Raw genomic sequence first — 20,460 nt, 5'->3', positions numbered from 1 at the left:
AGCGCAGGTCTTATAAGACAATCTTCCTGGGCTGGTACCTCACGCTTTCCGGTCTAGACTACATTTCCCAGGAGAACTTGCGAATCCAGCGACTTTTTCTATTTCTCAGGGAACATGGCTCCCTGGAATTGGCACGGCCCATGGAGGAAGCTTGTGTACAGGACGTGGGGCCTGCACCTGTGTGGGAGCCTCACCCCCAGACTGCATGTTGATCTCGAAGATTCCTGGCAGCGATTCTGAGAGGGGAGCGAGGATGTCGGCTTGGCCCACCCTGTGCACCTGCAGGAAAACCGGAGGTCGGGGCGCCGTCTTATCCCAGCGGATTCGGCTCCAAACTACATTTCCCCGGAGCCCCCGGGGGACCTGGGCTGCCTTTTCACTTGCCTGCGGCGCGCTCGGACTCCGGAGAAGAGGAAGTGCAAGGTGAGCGGCCTAGGTCCTGGGGTCTCGACTTGATTGTTCCGGCTCGTCCCTGGGGTTCGAGCAGGGTCTGGAACTGTCCGACCGGGTCTGGAATCTCCGCCCTGTGTGAGTTGGTCGGGCTGTGGGAGGGGCTCTTGCGTGTAGGATTCCATGCGTGCGATTATGACATAATGTGACTGCGGCGCTGTGTGCGGGTGTCATTGTGACCATGACTATGTGCCGAGCTCTGAGCTCTGCGTGCAGGAGATTGTGGATATCCCCATGTTGCTGTGACACCGCGTGACCGTGTGTGTGCAGGCGAGACTGGCCCCGTGGTGGGGCTGTGAGTTTGGGTCCGTATAATTTTGTGTGACATTGTGCCAGAATCTCTGATCGTGCGGCTCTGTCTGCGGATTGTGTGTCGCAGTGGTCGTATGAATGTTAGCAGCACTAAGTGCGCTGGCTGTGACTGTGAGGATGTGTGAGTGTGATCACGCAACTTTGCGTGTGAGGTTGCAGGGTAGTTGTAATTGTGCCGGGGGTAATAACGTGTGTGTACCAGTGGTTACTGTGTGAGGTCGGGTCAGACTGAGGTCTTGGGCAGCAGAGACTTCTCCCCTTCTGACACTAGGAATACTCAGGACAGCCTTGACTCTTTTGACCTCTGTCCTTGACTCCATGGGTGGTTAATGTGGGTCCAGAACTGCCTCCTATCTGGGCAGTTTACACCACAAGAAAGGGCTGCCATCTCATAATTCCTTTTTTTCTTCCTCACCTCTGCCCTTCTCAGAGGGGTCCCCATAGGAAGGAGGAGGAATGGTTGTTGGCCAAACCAAATACAAGGTGCAGTGGGGTTTCCTTTTTGCTTTCATTATCCTGGGATGGTCTTGTTTAACACAGAGTTATCAGGTGACTTGGTTCTTAGAAATTTCTCTTCAAGAAAATGATGGGAAGCTCTCCGGGTGGACACACAGATCCCAGTATTCTCCCTCATTTATTTCTACATAATGTTCACATATTAATATAGGAAAGAGCTCAGTTTCCCCTATGTACTAAGTTTTAGTTTCCTTTTAAACACACACACATGATTTTTTAAAATTAAAGTACTGTTGATATGAATCTTAGGTTGGTTTCAAATGTACAACAGTTATCCATATTATTGAATCTTCACCCCCATAGTGTGGTCACTGTATTAATCAATGTAGTAAGGTGTTACAGAATCTTTAACTATTCTCCGTGCTGTGCTACTGTCCCAGTGACTACTTTATATCGTATGTTAGCAGCACTAAGTACGCTGGCTGTGACTGTGAGGATGTGTGAGTGTGATCACGCAACTTTGCGTGTGAGGTTGCAGGGTAGTTGTAATTGTGCCGCGGGTAATAACGTGTGTGTACCAGTGGTTACTGTGTGAGGTCGGGTCAGACTGAGGTCTTGGGCAGCAGAGACTTCTTCCCTTCTGACACTAGGAATACTCAGGACAGCCTTGACTCTTTCGACCTCTTTTGTGAGTTATTGTGCCCCTTTATCCCTTTTCCCCTCCCCCCAGCCAACCCAACCCCACCCCTTTGCCTTGGTAACCACTAGTACCTTCTGGGTGTCTGTGAGTCTATGGCTATTTTGTTCTTCCTGTTTTGCTTTGTTTTTTGTGTGTGTGTGTGTGTGTTTTGTTGTCTAGAAGAGACTCACTTTATTTTTATTTTTATTTTTTTATTAAGGTATCATTGCTATACAATCTTCAGAAGGTTTCCCATGAAAAACATTGTGGTTATAACATTCAACAATAGTATCAATTCCCCCCACACACCCCATTGCAGTCACTGTCCATCAGCATAGTAAGATGCTATAGAGTCACTACTACTCTTCTCTGTGCTATACTGCTTTCCCCTAAGCCACTTACATTATGTGTGCTGATCGTACTGCCCCTTAATCCCCTTCACCCTCCCTCCCCACCCACCCCTTCCTTTGGTAACCACTAGTCCCTTCTTGGAGTCTGAGTCGGCTGCTGTTTTGTTCCTACAGTTTTGCTATGTTGTTATACTCCACATATGAGTGAAGTCATTTGGTACTTGTCTTTCTCCGCCTGGCTTACTTCACTGAGCATAATACCCTCTAGCTCCATCCATGTTGTTGCAAATAGTAGGATTTATTTTCTTCCTATGACTGAATAATATTCCATTGTGTATATGTACCACATCTTCTTTATCCATTCATCTACTGCTAGACACTTGGGTTGCTTCCATATCTTGGCTATTGTAAATAGTGCCGTGATACATGTAGGGGTGTATATGTCTTTTTGAATCTGGGATTTTGTGTTTTTTCTGGGTAAATTCCTACGAGTAGAATTCCTGGGTCAAATGGTGCTTTTATTTTTAGTTTTTTGAGGAACCTCTCTATTGCTTTTCACAATGGTTGAACTAATTTACAGTCCAATCAGCAGCGTAGGAGGGTTCCCCATTCTCTGCATCCTTGCCAGCATTTGTTGTTTCCTGTCTTTTGGATGTTGGCCATCCTAACTGGTGTGAGGTGATAACTCCTTGTGGTTTTAATTTGCATTTGCCTGATAATTAGTGATGTGGAACATCTTTTCATGTGCCTGTTGGCCATCCGAATTTCTTCTTTGGAGAAGTGTCTGTTCAAATCCTCTGCCATTTTTTAATCGGGTTATTTGCTTTCTGGGTGTTGAGGTGGGTGATCTCTTTTTTTGCTTTGTTTTTATACTCTGCAAATCATATGGTACTTGTCTTTCTTTGCTGGCTTTTTTCACTGAGCATAATACCCTCTACCTCTATCCATGTTGTTGCAAATGGGAGAATTTGTTTCTTCTTATGGCTGAATAAAAATACATTGTGTATATGTACCACATCTTTTTTATCCATTCTTCTTTTGATGGGCACTTAGACTGCTTTCATATCTTGGGTACTAAAAACAGTTCAGCAATAAACGTAGGGGTGCATATGTCTTTTCTAATCAGGAATGTTACAACATGATTCTTTTAAAGAATTTGGAAACTAAGAAGTTACAAAGAGTAAAACTATACTCCTACCACCCCGACATAACCACTGTCGATATTTTAATTGATTTCCTTCCAAGTCTGTTATGCACATATGGTATACGTTAGTTTCAAGATTTGAATCTTAACAGCAGTTACTATTTCATCTTACATTTTCACTAAAAACTATTTGTAGCTGTTATATAGTTTTTATTTATTTTAAAAAAGAAATTCCTGAATATTACAGACATACACAACAGTGCTTATAATAGTGACATATAATTTAAGAAGTAAATATAAGAGAACCTCAATATAACAACCATTTGTGTCAATATGACTTTTGGTGCACATATGAATGCATTTCTGTTGGGTATATCCTCAGGGTGAAATTTCTGTCATAGATTATGCATACATTCAGCTTTAATGTATACTGACAACTTCCTAAGTTCTCCTGAAGACCCTGTTAGTTCTGCCCCCAGAGTAAACCTAATCTCTTCCCCTCTTTAGGTAACCCATATCCTGATTTTGATAATAGTTTTTGTTTTTGTTAACATTTACCACATATCTATACATCCCTAAACAATGTAGTTTTGCCTTTTTAAGTTTATAGAAATGAAATTGTGTGGTGTAATGTTTTGAGTCTTGCTTTTCTTACACAATATTTTATTTTTTAGGCTTACTCATGTAAGTTATTACATACAGCTGTAGTTTGGACATCGGTTTTTTCTAGTTTTTGGCTCTTGAGAAAGGGTTGCTGTAAACGTATTTTTACAAGTACCCTGGTATGCATGCTTCCCTAGGGTATAGAAATACAAATGAAATTGCTGGACCATAGGATGTGTATCTATCTTCAAATTTCCTTGATAACGCCAAACTGATTTTCAATATGGTTATCCAAGTTAAATTCCTACTAGCTATTTACAAACATACAGATCCCTTATTTTGTCTAATACTTGGCCACTTGGTATTTTAATTTTTGATGGATCTGCTGATATAAAGGTATATCATGTAGTTTTAAATAAGAGAAAGTACAAAAATCAAAGTATGTAACTTAATGAATTTTACAAAATGAATGTTCTCAACCAGAGCTCAAATCAGAAAAGGAAATAGGACATTACAGCATTCCAGAAGCCCAACTCTTGTCCTATCCACTCACTGTCCACCTCTTCCAAAGATAGCCGTTATTCTGTTTTCTATAATCATATATTAGTTTTACCTGTTCTTGAATCTTACATAAATCACACAATATCTCCTCCTTCATGTTTGACTTCTTTTGCTCAACATTGCATTTCATGTGTAATATGAATGTACTATGTAATAATATTATGTAGTTTGAATTTGCAAGATTCATCCAAGTTGCTTTACATAGCTGTAGGTCATTCATTATCTTGCTGTTTAAAATTCCATTGTGTAAATGTTACACAGTTTATTTTCCGTCCGTTATTGATTGATATTTGAGTTTTTTTCCTGTTGAGGCTAGTATGAACCAGGCTGCTATGAACGTTCTTCTACATGACTTTTGGTGCACATATGAATGCATTTCTGTTGGGTATATCCTCGGGGTGAAATTTCTGTGTCATAGATTATGCATACATTCAGCTTTAATGTATACTGACAACTTCCTAAGTTCTATCAATTTACATTCCTGACTTCATGTGTGAGAATAGACTTTAGGACAAGGAGCTTTACTAGAGACAAAGAGCAATAGTTGATAATAAAAAGTTAGTTCACCAGTATGGTGTTACAGTCCTAAATATATTTACTTTCATAAAATGACTTCAAATATATTTGACAGAACTAAAAGTAGTAGACATATCACAATTATAGTGGGATTTTTAGCACTTTTCTCAGTACTGAAAGATCAATTAATGTAAATCCAGTAATGCTATGTAATATTTGAACAATGTGATTGACAAACTTGACCTAATACATATATGTAGAACAGTGTTCCCTACAACTACAGTGTATGTTATTTTAAGATACATATGGGACATTTACCCAAATTGATTATATGCAGCACTATAAAAGCAATGTGTGATTGTGACAATCTCAATAAATTTCAAAGGATTGAGATAATACTGTATGTTTTCTGATCACAGCGTAATCCAGCCAGAAAATAAATAGCAAAAAGATATTTACAAATATCCCAATGGTTGGGATTTAAGCAATGTATAAGTGGCAAATCAAAGAAGACATTGCAATAAAAATTTTAAATATTTAAAATTTTATGAATGATGATAAAATGATATGAAAATATAACATCAAAATTGGGCTGTTGCTATATGCTGGTAAAAAAGAATGTAGAATATTGAAAAATTAATGATATATGTATTATTTCAAGTTAAGAAAAAACATACTAAATTAACCCCAAAGAGAGCAAAAACAAGGAAATAATAAGAGCTCAAATGTAAACACACGTGTTTTGAAATTTAAAGTCTGCACAACAGAACAAATTAACAAAGCCAAAAATTTATTTCTTAGAAGTAATAAAATTGATAAACCTCTAGCAAAACTTAAAGGAAAAAAAGAAGGTAAGACACAAATTACGAAATCAGATATGAGGGGGGAAAAACAACCAAAGACTAGCTTCAAGGCTGAATTCTCAATTATTCGTGGCTGCTACCTGGGACTTGTCTCCACAATATAAGATGATTTGAACCCGAGTGCGTGATCATTTTGCTGAGTCCCTTTTTACTTCATTGGACTTGCAAATTTCTGTTTTTAATATAGAGTTTTATTTTTGTGACTCTATTTCTTTATTGGACCTGGTGTGTGCTCATAAGTTTTTCATGGTCTACAGTGTTACTACAACTCGATGTCCTGTCATGAAGATTGACCTGGGCTTAGTGATGGTTTTTAAAAAGCCTAAATCTTCCTAATTAATTTCACAATATAATTATTAGGGGTTTAATCTTATTAGTAAAAAGTTCGTTTTCTAGATGGTAATGGATTGGGTATGCAAAGAGCTCTTATTTGGGCCTTCAACTTATTTGTTTATTATACCTTGTTGGATTTTTGTGTGTCCAGTGGTGCAGACTAACTGTGGAATACCCTTTCTATCTTATTAGTGTGTGAGGCCACAGGTGTGGTGGGTCCTTCTTGGTTTTGGTAGTTTTTCCTTTTTCAGACTTCCCTGAGTTTATACTTCTTAGATTGTACAAATGGGAACAAGCACCGTATGCCAGAAATATGGTATATGATTTATACAAGACGAAAACACACATAAAAAACCCACTATGGCCAGTGGGAAAAAAAAAAGGACTTTTGTTTACCTTCTTCTTTCATGCACTTCATCTTTTTCTTTTTCTCTCCCATGATATTGTGTACTTAGAGCCCTTTCCAATGTTTTAATTAACTGATGATTGTCATAGACGCTGTCATAGTACAAGGAGGAGTGGCAGGAGATCTATTCATTGTATGTTGCATAAATTTCATTACTTGGCCAGTGGCTTCTCTTAGGGGACTCTTAAAAGGAATCCTTTCAGCACAGCTCCTAATGTTTTTAAAACTAACATCACCTTTTGGCAACAGCAGAAGGTTCTAGATCTAGCCAACTTTTTTTTTTTTTTTTTCTGTTCTAAGACACCAAGTCAGGTATTATCCAGGAGCCCTCTTTTATATTCTCTTCTTTCTTGAGATTGAATCAAAGACTAAATATATATGTGGTACTTGAGAGTTTATGTTGGGTGAAAGTAGCTATTGTTGGGCTAACTTTAATTGGTGCCAGAGCTCAAAAGTCTTCTTTTTAAGGTTTGTGTTCACAGTGATTTTTCTCATTTTCTTATGGGAAGGAATTTTTTCATCCTTCAAAATTTTATCCTACTTTGATAGATTAGCATTTAATTGAGGAAGTAATTAAATTCGTGACATTTCTACAGTAAACACAATTATGGAATAATAAGTAATATTTGCTTTTTTTTATGATAAAACTTAAATCTCTCCTTCAGGTGGGCACCTTCTTCCTCAGGAAATGGACTGTGAGCATGACAGGTACCTACAGCTATTAAATATTAGCTTGATTACAGAGTGAGTGAACACTCCAGTGGTGACTCCATAAGGCTATTACGTTTCCTTCTGATTCTGTTTAATGTAAAAATTAGGCACAAAAGTAGGAGAGTTAGAATACAGATAGATTTTTTTCAAAATAAGCCCATGGCAATTTGAGCGGGCTTCCTCAGAATTAAAGTAATTTGGGTGGTGCAAGTGAAAAACTTAACTGAAAGCCTAGAGTTTTACTCAGGAGAATCAGGGTGAGCATCAGTCTCTCCAGTGTTTTGGGGCCTAAGCTCTTTCTATCCTAATTTCCTTAGTCCCTTCTCTGGTCCAAAACCATGCAAAGATGCACTGGTTCCCCACTCCCATTAGCCATTCAAAATGTTCATCACACTCTCAATTTCCTTTCCTTAATAGAAAATAGAATTATTGCCTATTCCAGCCTGAATAGGAATACCTTTGGAAAGTAAGGGACTATAATGGAAATTGCATTAGAAAAACATTCCAGAGAACCGGATTCTTAAAAGCTAACTTCATTGAGCATCCTTAATAATGAGGAAAATGTAAACCAAAACCACAATGAGATATTACTTCATACCTAACAGCACAGCTATGATAAAGACAATAACAAGGGTTGGTGAAGATTTGGAGAAATTGCTGGTGGGTATAAAATGGTGCAGCCACTTCAAAAAACAGTTTGGCAGTTCTTCAACTGTTAAGACTTACCATATGATCTAACAGTTCCTCTCCTAGGTATATACCAAGAGATATACATGCAAACATATATTCACACATAAACTTGTATATAGCTGTTCAAGCAATATTATTCACAATAGCCAAAAAGTGGAAATAACCCAAACTTTCATCAACTGATGGATAGAAAAAAGATGACATATCTATACAATGGAATATTATTTGGCAATAAAAAGGAATGAGTTCTGATACATGCTACAATATAAATACCTTGAAAATATGTTAAGTAAAAGAATCTAGTCACAAAAGGCAACTGTATGATTCCATTTGTATGAAATGTCTAGAATAGGCAAGTCTGTAGAGGCAGCGTGTGGGTTAGTGTTTGTTTAGGGAAAATGAGGGCCGACTGTTCATGGGGTTTCTTTTAGGGGAGATGTTCCAAAATTAGATAATGATTTTTAGATATAGTAGAAAACATGGAATTGTGTACTTCAAGTGAGTGACTTATATGGTATGTGAAGCATATCTTCATAAAAGCTGTTCAAAAAAAATTAAAGCTAACCTAAAATTACTGGGTGAGAGTCTCGGTAGAAGAGCACTGGCCGTGACTTGACAGTGAGTGAAGCTAGTGAGTGGATACATGACGGGTTTGAGACTATTTAAATTCTACTTCTGTGTGTGTTTGGAAATTTCTGTATTAAAAAGTTAAAAAAAAACTAACTGAATACCTATTGGTGAAATACTAGAAACATTCACAGGAAGAAAATCAGAAAGAAGGTACTATCACCAGTATTTTTTTTTTCTAACCTATTAGAAAAACGGTATTCCATGGGAAAGAACTGGGAAACAATTGCTTTTTTCTTCCCCATAACTTCTGACAAGCTTCTCTGTGGCCAGTTGACTTCCTCCCCAAGGATGAGTTCTTTTTTCCTCTCAATCAGCATATCTGAAGTCAGGTTGTATCTTAATATAGTTTTTTTCTTTCTTAGTGGTTGTGCTATGAGTCATAAGAAATATATATTTGCTCATTCATATAATCAAATATTTCCCAGGTATATTTGATCTTCATGCACAGTTCCTGAAAACATTGCAGTCTTAAAGGTGAAATGGGTGTCTTGTCATATTAATGAGAGACTTTTGGACCCCACCTGAGGGCAGGGGCTGGAGGTTGAATCAGCCAGTAGCCAGTAATCTAGTCAATCATGGCTGTGCAGTGAAGCCCTCTCATGGACCCCAGAAGAGCTCACTGCTCTCTGCCCAGGTGGATCCTGCTTCTCTATGAGCTTCTGCGCTTGGGGAACCAGAATGCTCCTGTGTGCCACCGAGCCAGGGCCCAAGCTCCACGAGGATAGAAGCTCCTTTATTTGGGACCTTGCCCTATTGTAGCTCTTCAACTGGCTGTTAACTTGTATCCTTTACAGTATCCCTTGTTAAACTGGTAAAATTAAGTGTTTTCCTGAGTTCTGTGAGCTGCTCCAGCAAACTAATTGAACCTAAGGGGGAGGTGGTGGGAACCTCCAATCTGTAGCCAGTAGGTCAGAAGAACAGGGAACTGCCCAGGTTGCAACTGGTGTCTGGAGGGGCAGGCAGAGGGTGGTCATGTAGGATGGAGCCCTTAACCTGGGGAATCTGGTGCTGTCTTCAGGCAGATAGCATCAGAATTGAGCTGAGTTCTCAGACACCCCTACTGGTGTTTGAGAATTGCTTGGTGTTATCTGTGAGAATATTCTCCTCCCACAAATGTAAAAAGATTGGAATTGGGTCTGGGAATCTGAACCTGAAGTTATATTACTATTACTGCTGTGTATAATCCTGTTATGGTCATATATATATGTAGGAAAAGACAACACAGCAGTGGCATATAAAATAATAGTTCAGTTTATGTCCTGTGAAATATTATTCTTGTATGCCTGGCACAGCTAGGTAGCCAGCCTTAGAGGGAAAAGTTAAGTAGGATTCTGAACTCATAAATTATACTAAAATAAAATCATAATTGATAATCTTATCCCACAGTCTTTTACCAAATAATCTTATGCCAAAATGAAATAATTGACTAAAGATTTTTAAGTGCAGCAAATTAAAGTATTGACAAAGAGAAAATTATATAAATATGCATAGGTAAAAAAGATCTTATCCAAAAAAAGTTATAAAAGTTGACGTGCTGATTGTTTTGCATGGTATAAAATGTAAGCAGAGTTAATTTTTTTTTCTTTATTTTACAAACAGCTAGAGGGTAGGAATGAGGAGCACCTCTGTGTGTGGCAGAATGGCCATTTTGATAATATTCATTCTTCCTACCCGTGAGCACAGGATGTATTTTCATTTATTGTTGTCTTTAATTTCTCTCATGAGTGTCTTGTAGTTTCAGGGTATAGGTCTTTCAGTGCCTTGGTTAGGTTTATTCCTAGGTGTTTTTTTTTTTTGTGAATGGAATTGTTTTCCTGATTTCTCTTTCTGCTAGTTCATTTTTAGTGTATAGGAATGCAACAGACTTCTGTGTATTGATTTTGTATCCAGCAACTTTGCTGAATTCAGTTATTCTAGTAGTTTTGTAGTGTATTTTTTAGGTTTTTCTATGTACAATATGTCCTCTGCAAAGAGTGAAAGTTTAACTTCTTCCTTACCAATCTGGATGTCTTTTATTACTTTGTGTTGTCTGATTGCCATGGCTAGAACCTGCAGTACTATGTTGAATAAAAGTGGGGACAGTGGGCATCCTTGTCTTGTTCCTGATCTTAAAGGAAAAGCTTTCAGCTCCTCACTGTTAAGTATAATGTAGTCTGAGTGTTTGTCTTACATAGTTTTATTATGTTGAGGTACTTGTCCTCTATACCCATTTTGTTGAGAGTTTTTATCATGAATGGATGTTTAATTCTGTCAAATGCTTTTACAGCATCTATGGAGATGATCATGTGAATTTTGTCCTTTTTGTTGATGTGGTGTATGATACTGATAGATTTTCAAATACTGTACCATCCTTGCATCCCTGGAATAAATCCTACTTGATCATGATGGATGATGTTTTTGATGTATTTTTGAGTTGTTTTCATTTGTCTCCATATATTGCTTGATCGCTCTTTTAATTTGGTTATTGATCTATTGATTATTTAGGAGCATGTTGTTAAGCCTCCATGTGTTTGCGGGCTTTTTTGTTTTCTTGTTTCATACCTTTGTGGTCTGAGAAGCTGGTTGGTACAATTTCAATCCTTCTGGATCTACTGAGGCTCTTTTTGTGGCATAGTATATGATCTGTTCTTGAAAATGTTCCATGTGCACTTAAGAAGAATGTGTATCCTGCTGCTTTTGGGTGGTGTATACTGTAGATGTCTGTAGGTCCATCTGTTCTACTGTGTTGTTCAGTGCCTCAGTCTCCTTACTTATTTTCTGTCTAGTTGATCTGTCTTTTGGAGTGAGAGGTGTGTTGAAGTCTCCTCAAATGAATGCATTGCATTCTGTTTCCCCCTTTAATACTGTTAGTATTTGTTTCACGTATAGGTGCTCCTGTGTTGGGTGCATCGATATTTATAATGGTTATATCGTCTTGTTGGACTGACCCCTTTATCATTATATAATGGCCTTCTTTGTCCATTTTCTTTGTTACTTTCTTTGTTTTGCAGTTTATTTTATCTGATACAAGTACTGCAACACCTTTTTCTCCCTGTTGTTTGCATGAAATATCTTTTTCAATTCGTTCACTTTTAGTCTGTTGTATTTCTTTGGGTTTGAATGGAGTCTCTTGTAGGCAGTGTATAGATGGGTCTTTTTTTTTTTTATCCATTCAGTAACTCTATGTCTTTGTTGGTATATTCAGTCCATTAACATTTAGGGTGATTATCAATAGATATGTGGGCTTTAGATATCTGGTAAGCGAAGAGTCAAGGGTAGCTTCTTTATACTATCTAAGACTCTAACTTAACTCACTTAGTATGGTATTAAAAACACAATGTAAAGGTTCCTTTTTTTTCTTTTTTCATCCCTTCTTTTTCTTCCTCCTCCATTCTTTATATTAGTATCATATTCTCTACTCTCTCTGACTTTGGGGGTGGTTGATTTAATTTTGCATTTGCTTAGTAATTAATTGTTCTACTTCCTTTACTATGGTTTTATTTTCCCTGGTGACAGCTGTTTACCCTTAGGACCACTTCCATCTATAGCAGTCCCTCCAAAATACACTGTAGAGATGGTTTGTGGGAGGTAAATTCTCTCAGCTTTTGTTTTTCTGGAAATTGTTTAATCCCTGCTTCAGATGTAAATTATAATCTTGTTGGGTAGAGTATTCTTGGTTCGAGGCCCTTCTGTTTCATTGTATTAAATACATCATGCCACTGCCTTCTGGCCTGTAAGGTTTCTGCTGAGAAGTCTGATGTTAGGCTGATGGGTTTTCCTTTGTATGTTATCTTCTTTCTCTCTCTGGCTGCTTTTAATACTCTGTCCTTATCCTTGATCTTTGCCATTTTAATTACTGTATGTCTTGTTGTTGTCTTCCTTGGGTCCCTTGTGTTGGGGGATCTGTGCACCTCCATGGCCTGAGAAACTATCTCCTTCCCCAGATTGGGGGAATTTTCAGCAGTTAGCTCCTGAAAGACACTTTCTATCCCTTTTTCTCTCTCTTCTTCTTCTGGTTCCCCTATAATATGAATATTGTTTGTATTGGATTGGTCACACAGTTCTCTTAATATTTTTTTATTCCCAGAGATCCTTTTTTCTCTCTGTGCCTCAGCTTCTTTGTATTCCTATTCTCTAATTTTTATTTCATTTACTGTCTCCTCTACTTCATCTAACTGTTTTTAAATCCCTCCATTGTACATTTCATTTTGGATACTTTTGTATTTTTGAAAGTTTCTCTCTCTTTAATTCCTCCCCGAGGTCTTAAATATTTTTCTGTAGCTCCATGAGCATGTTTATGATTTTTATTTTGAAATCTTTTTCTGGAAGATTGGTGAGTTCAGTTTCACTTAGCCCTGTTTCTGTTGTTTGTGGGATTTTGGTTTGTACAAGGGTCTTTTGATGTTTCATGTTTATAATAACAACTTTGTGTAGGTGGCAACCTCTAATGCCCAGAAGCTCTACTCTCTGGAGCTGCTCAGCCCCTGGAGCGGTGTCAGGAGTCCCACGCTAGCAGCGCTGGTGCCTGCCAGGAGGAGAGGGCTCTGTCCTGATTCCCAGCTTCAGTGCCTGCCTTCAGTGCCAGCGTCAGTGGGCCGAGCACACTGGGAAGATCCTCTATGCTACACCCATGTAGCTGACAGGTGGGCCCACCCTCTGGCTGGCCTGGAGCAGTGGTGGGAGCAGCAGATTTGTGATCCTGTGCCAGCTCGGAGGAAGGAGCAGCAGGCTGTGTATGGCAGTGAGAGGCCTTGTAGCTGCATTACCAGGCAGGTGTATGGAGTGTCTGAAGCTCTTGAAAGTTTCCAACCTACTAGGCTGAGTGTGCCGGGACAATTTTGTCCACCTGTCCTTTCTCCTGAGCAGCATGCTCTGGGCAATCTTTGCCCCTTTAGCAGCCCTTTCATTTTTGGGAAGTTTCTCAGAGTGCCCGTCTTTCTTTTGATCCAGAGCCTCCTGTTGTGGGTACCTGTTCTCCACCAGCGGCTGGAATCTCAGTCTCTCCAAGTATTCCACCAGTCTTAGCTTTTCAACCCCACTCATCTCTAGAGCACCATGTAATGTAGGTTCGTGCTCCCAGAGCAGATACCCAGGGCTGCGTTCTCAGTAGTCCTAGGCTTCCACCCCCTCTCCACCCCATTTCTGTTCCTCTTGCTGGTGAACTGGGTTGGGAGGACTTGGGTCCTGCCGGATCACAGCTTTGTACTTTACCCTTTTCCGTGAGGTCTGCTCTTTTCCCCAAGTATAGGCAGTCTGTTGCAGTCTTCTTTCCTGTTGCTCTTCCAGGATTAGTTGTATTTGCTATTTTTTCATATTATATGTGCTTTTTAGAGGAAATTTCTATCTCACCTGTCATGTCACCATCTTTAAGTCCTTCCAATCACAGATATTTTCATATCATTTTATTGATACTGTAGACATACTGAAATATCATTGATGTTTTTCACTATTTGAGAATTACTGTAGCATTAGGCTCACTGGTATGTCTTACTATTTAATGTGTTCATAAAGAAGAAAACTCAAAGCAGAGAGAGACCTCCTTTGAAGGACCTTCTCAGAGAAGGAAGGTTGGTATATTTTAAGAACTCAAAGAAAGCTAGTGTTGCTGGGCCCATGAGCAAGCAGGCGTGGAGTGTCATGGTGGGAGAGATAGGTAGGAATCACATCATTCAGCCTTTGCTGGTGATTACAAGGAGTTTGTACTTACAGTAGTAGAAGGCGAGGCCAAGTGTCATTTTGCTTCCTGAATAGATTATATAGTATGAGAAATGAATGGAGACACTGGGTCAGGAGGCTACTTCAGTGGTCTGATTAAGAGATGATTCTGGTTTGCAAGAGGGCATTGACAGTGGAGAATGAAGAGGACAGTTTTAATAGTTGCTTAAAAGCTTAACTAAATGAAAATTGCTGAAAGATCATATAGAGATGAGAGAAAAAGGATTATGCTGGAAAGAATTCCCTGTTTCTGGCTTGAGCTGTTCCAATATGCTCCATTTTGGTATCTTCAAACCATTTAATGTGCCTAAGACCCCCATTCTTGGTAAGAAATGCCTTCACAATAATAGGTATCAGATACTGAACATTTTACTCAAAGACATTTACATGTTCTTCTTTACCCTCCAGTAATCATGAGTTAAGGATGATCTCCCTTTTACAGATGAAGAAATGGGAGCTTTGAAAGGTCAAGTAATCGCCTGGGAACATGCAGTGAAAGAGTGTCAGAGTTGTCACTCACTGCTCATCAGTGTGCTTCTGGTTCCTGTCATCTTTCCGTGGCAGTATTTTGCACTGTTTCTGTCTGTCTGCCTTAAACTTTAGCTGCCTGCTCTTTCAGTCACTACAGTGGTACATGAACAAGTCTCTCTCTGTCTTCTCCCAAGATCAGCATCACAGAATTCCAAGGCAAATGGTATTTTCACTGAATCCTCAGCACATAACATTTTCTGGGTATTCCCTGTATGCCACTCACATCAGATGTGTTAATACCGTAGATTTAGCTCAGGCTCTTCCCCCATGTGGCTGGTCCTCTGTAATTTTTCATCCAATATGTTCTTCCCCCGTGTGGCTGGTCCTCTGTAATCTCTTTAAGTATATCCTTTATTATGGAGCCTGTTCTGTTTCTTCCCCAACTGGTATGCTGAAATTCTGACACTACGCCCCAAAGTTCACATAGACCTCACAGGGTAACAGCAAGTCCTGCATAAGGCTGCTCCCGCCTCAGCTGTCAGCTGCAAGTCTCAGGGGATACTCAGACCACTCCTGCTTCTAACCAACTGGCTATAAATCCAGGGACTTCCATGGTCCCTGCAGTTTCAATAATTTGCTATAATTATTTGTAGAATGCAGGAAAGTTATATACCTAAAATTGTAGTTTCGCTATGGAGAATACACATTAGGGCAAGGTCTGATAGGTTTTCTTATGTAGTGGTTCCACCCTCTCCTTGTGGGGTCAGTATGTCACCCTCCCAGCATGTCAGTATCTTTACCAACCAGAAAGCTCCACTGAGCTTTGGTGTCCAGCGTTTAATTACACTGACATGACTGATTAAGTTACTGACCAATCTCTGGCCCTTCCATATTCCATGGAGGTGACATAGCTGAAGGTCTCAACCCTGTAATCCCATACTTGGGTTTTCTGGTGACCATTCCCCAACTAGAAGCTATTTGGGACCCAGCATGAGTCACCTCATTAGCATAACAAAAACACTTCCATTATCACTGAGGGAATTCCAAGGGTTTTTGAAGCTCTGTGCTAGGAACTAGGCAGAAAGACCAAATTTATCCTTTATCAGTTCCCAAGAATATTTATTTCCATTTCATTTTCCTTCAGATCTGGAATCAATGTATGAAACCAAGGTATTATCTCCAAAGAAGAAAGTTAATGGAAGAGAATCATGCCAGAGGGAGTTAATGGGACTTACAAAGCATGGTCTTGAGTACTCCAACTTTAGAGATGTGTTGGAATCCAGAAGCCACTTTGAAAGACAACTAGGGTATCAAAATGGGCATATCATCCAAGAAGTACTCACTCATGAAATACCCACATTTATTCAACAGACATTCCTTACACCTCATCAGATAACTGTAAATGAAGAAAAACCCTATGAATGCAAGAAATGTGGAAAGGTCTCTAGTCAGAATTCACAATTTATTCAACATCAGAGAATTCATATTGGTGAAAAATCTTATGAATATAAGGAGTGTGGGAAATTTTTTAGTGGTGGCTCACGTGTTACTCAATGTCTGGTGAATAAGCCCTTTGAATGTAAGGATTGTGGAAAGGCCTTCAGTTATAACTCACACCTTTCTCAACATCAGAGAATGCATACTGATAAGAAACCCTGTGAATGTAAGGAATGTGGGAAGGCCTTTAGGTACTACTCAAATTTTATGGACCATCAGAGAATTCACTCTGGTGAAAACCCCTATAAATGTAAAGTATGTGGGAAAGCCTTTACTAAGAGCTCACAACATTTCCTACATGTGCGAGTTCATACAGGTGAAAAGCCATATGAATGTAAGAAATGTGGCAGAGTTTTTACTGAGAACTCAAAGCTTGTTCAGTATCAGAGAATTCATACTGGTGAGAAACCCTATGTGTGCAAGGAATGTGGCAAAGCCTTTAGTTATGCCTCAGCACTTACTAATCATTAGAGAATTCACACTGGAGAGAAACCCTATGATTGTAAGGAATGTGGGAAGGCTTTTACTCAGAGTTCACAACTTCTTCATCATCAGAGAATTCATGCTAGTGAGAAACCCTTTGAATGTCTTCAGTGTGGGAAGGCCTTCACTCAGAACTCCCAACTTCTTCAACATCAGAGAATTCATACAGATGAAAAGCCATATGAATGTAGTGAATGTGGAAAGGCCTTTAATAAATGCTCAAACCTTACTTGACATCTGCGAATTCATACTGGTGAAAAGCTCTATAACTGTAAAGAATGTGGAAAGGCATTTAGTAGTGGTTCAAATCTCATTCGTCACCAGGGAATTCATACTGATGAATAGTAAAGTTTAAAGCTCTTGTCATCTTTCTAATATTTTAAACAAAAAAATTCATGTTACCTTCTTTCACTATTTTTTGCTTACAGATATAAATTGACATTTGCCTGTTCGGCCCACTTCCAAACCTTGTACTAATGGCAGTTGTTGAAATAACTATCTTCTCTGTTATTTTGGTCTATCTTCTTGGTGATATGTTATATTCTTTTTTATATATTTGCTTGTGTTTTGGGGCTGTCTCTTCTTTGATCTCTATATTTGTGCTTACACCAACTTCACTCTGTTTAAATTGTGTGACCTTGTATTTTTTAAATCTTTGTAGAAATTATAACTTTGTTTTTGAAGTTAGTGTTAATCTTTTGTTTCATTTTGCAAACATATCAGAAAACCAAAAACCAAAATTCCAAGGTTAGTTGTAATCATAGCAGTTATAAATGACTACTCTCAGTTGGTAGAGCAAATCCTACCAGTTTTTTTATTTTTAAAGGAAGTATAATCATGGTATGCATGGTAAGAAACCCTGTGAATATAAGGAATGTGGGAAGGCCTTTAGGTACTACCTTCTCCTGCTTTTATCACACCAAAGAATATGATTGCCTTTTCAGTAAATGGTTATTTTCTAATGACTGTAATGACTTTTTAAAAATGATTTCATTATTCATGTTATGGTTGCACCTAAATGTTTGTAGATATAAAATGTGCCCTGAGTAGTATGTCCCAAAATTTATTTTTGGATGCTTGCTTTTATCTTTTAAAACATCTATTTTAATTACTGAAATTATCCACATTTTCTGCTTGTAAACTGTTCCTTTTCATTAATACTAAGCTCATCTTATACAGTGGTAATTAACCACTGTTAACCAAAATACTTTTTATCCTTTCAGATTTTTTTTTTACTTTTTACTTAGAGCTATAGTGGCATTTTATTTCTTATGTATTAGTAAATGTATTCATGCAGTATGGATTTTTTTGTGAGGATTCAATTAATAAATGTAAAGTGCTTAGAACTATTACTGTCACATAGTAAATGTTTAGGAAAAGTTATGCCCTACTATCATTGATACCAATGAAATATCTTCATTATTTATGGGAAGGATTTTAAACATGTTGTTTACCTTGGAATCAAAGAATTTATAATGTAAAGAGAAATGAGTATAACGAGTGATAGGAAAGCTTTTAAAAAGAAAAAAGGAATGTGTGAGTAGTCTTCATTCAGGCTTCATCTTTTATGTGGCTCAAAGATTTATACCAGTCTGAACAGCCCTGTGGATATAATAATGGGCAGTTGAAAGAGCAGCTGTCAAAAGAGCAGGAAGAGAAGACAATTTTTCCTAATAATTAGTTATCAAAACCAAAATTCACAAGTTACATTTGGCCACAATGAGAGAAACTAACAAGAAAGCCATCAAATATCTGAATATTTATTAATTCAGTGTCTCCTCCTGATGAACCTGCGTTAAGAAACAAAATCTTTATACTTTTTAAAATGTGAATGAAAATACATATATTAAAATACTAGAAAGATTATAAAATCAACATAGAACACAAGGAGCTAAAACAGGCAAAAATAAGTAAAACGGGCAAGGTATGAATAATTATAAAATGCAGAAATAAATGAAAGCAAAAAAAATTTGATAATTTGACAGAAAAAAAGCAGACATAGTTACGTGAGTTGTGTGGATAAGTATGGATGACAAATGAGAGTGGCACTGTGAATGAAAACTTGAATAAAGTCAAAAGGACTATGTTTTCGGGTGGCGAAAATCTTCTGGAATTAGTGGTGTAGGTTGCATGACTTTGTGAATATACTGAAAACTGAACAGTATTCTTTAAAAGGGTGAATATAATGGTGTATGTATTTAATCTCAAGAAACTTAAAAGCTAGTACTTATATATTTTTACAGTATATCTGAAAATATATACAGTGGGATTTTAATAAAGAAACTGGTGACATCAGACTTAATAGGTAAAATCTTAATAGATTCCTCTCCAAAAGGAACACTCTAAAATTAGATCAAAATTACTTAAAATGTCAGCCAGCCACACTAAGTAAGATACCAAACTAGATATATTTAGGAGCTCTTCCAGGACATAGAGTGAGATAGCAAGTTGTCTTTCAGAGGTACTTCAACAACATGCTGTCACTCTATTTATTAAGGTGCATTTAACTTAATTTCATTACAAAACACAGGAAATCCTACCTATAGCTCTCAAATGTAAGGAGTTACAGACCCGTCGAAGCTGCTGGTCACTGCAGATCTTCCATACCTTCTATGTGGGATGAGCTCTGTTGGAACCAGGGCTCAAGTTTTCCCACTCCAAAAGCCAGAATGGAGAGGTGGGAAGGATCAGGGAGGGAGGGAAGAGAAAGAGGAGAAAGAAAGAAGAAAATGCAAAAGGAAACACTCTGCAAATGTGGATATGAGCGAAGCACTAAAGAGTCCAATTACACAATAAGATTGCAGGATCCCCTTAAGAAGGGTGCGTGCAGCCCCTAGGGCACAGCATCATCACACCGGCTGCTCTAGGAAAACCCAGAGAAGTCAGCCATCAGTTTGAAAGCACAAACTGATGGGAGTAACAGCTGATAGGTTACAGAAGGGTATTTTATTGTTAACGGACTTGTACCAAGTTAGGATTTGAGAGGGGGAGAGGCAACGTGCAGGCAAGGAATGCTCTGATACTTTTTTCCCCCAACCTGAGCCACTACAATTACTCTGATGTGAATTTTTGATGACTTCCGACGTCTTGCACGGTTAATGATCACTTCAGCTGTCATGTCTGGTAAATGTGGAAAATGCATTTGCTGCATTGTGATGCAGGGCTGTGGCCACAGAATGTAACACCAGTTATGTGTGAAGCTAGTCCCTTAACTGAGCAGCAGGAATTTGCAGATGCCATGATGCTAAAATAAATGGTAGTTAAAAGATGGTATACAGCAGCAGGCAGATTCTGCCATTTTAGCCTGAGACAGACAGACACAGCCTTAGACAGAATGTGTAGATGCAACATACACTAGCATCTCAGATCGCCGTGCCCTCAACAACAGCACTATCCTTCAAACGGAACAATAGATTCAACATCTTAAATATTTGGCCTCTCAGTAATTAAAAGATTTCAATACTGTTTAAATAACTATTCAGATTAATTATAGCTTTGAACAGAACAGAGGGTATTTGCATTTCAGGACTATACAGACAATGAAACTGTCAGTGACACAGGAAAATGCAAATATTTGATTAACATGCTCAGCTCAACTGTCACTTTTTTGT

General features: G+C 38.4%; 1 protein-coding gene across 1 annotated transcript; it reads left to right on the top strand.

The window, feature by feature from the left end:
• Positions 1-212: 212 nt before the first annotated feature.
• LOC140846983 (uncharacterized) lies at positions 213-17,532 on the top strand (the record flags this gene model as incomplete). The annotated part of the gene is given in 2 exon segments (XM_073225600.1): positions 213-423; positions 16,014-17,532. Coding segments are annotated over 2 exon segments (1,392 nt in total), but the record flags the coding sequence as incomplete, so codon positions are not given.
• Positions 17,533-20,460: the final 2,928 nt, after the last annotated feature.

The sequence above is a fragment of the Manis javanica genome, chromosome 17 (assembly GCF_040802235.1).
Source record: "Manis javanica isolate MJ-LG chromosome 17, MJ_LKY, whole genome shotgun sequence".
In the NCBI taxonomy this organism is placed as follows: Eukaryota; Metazoa; Chordata; class Mammalia; order Pholidota; family Manidae; genus Manis; species Manis javanica.
This window is presented reverse-complemented; position numbering and strand designations above follow the sequence as displayed.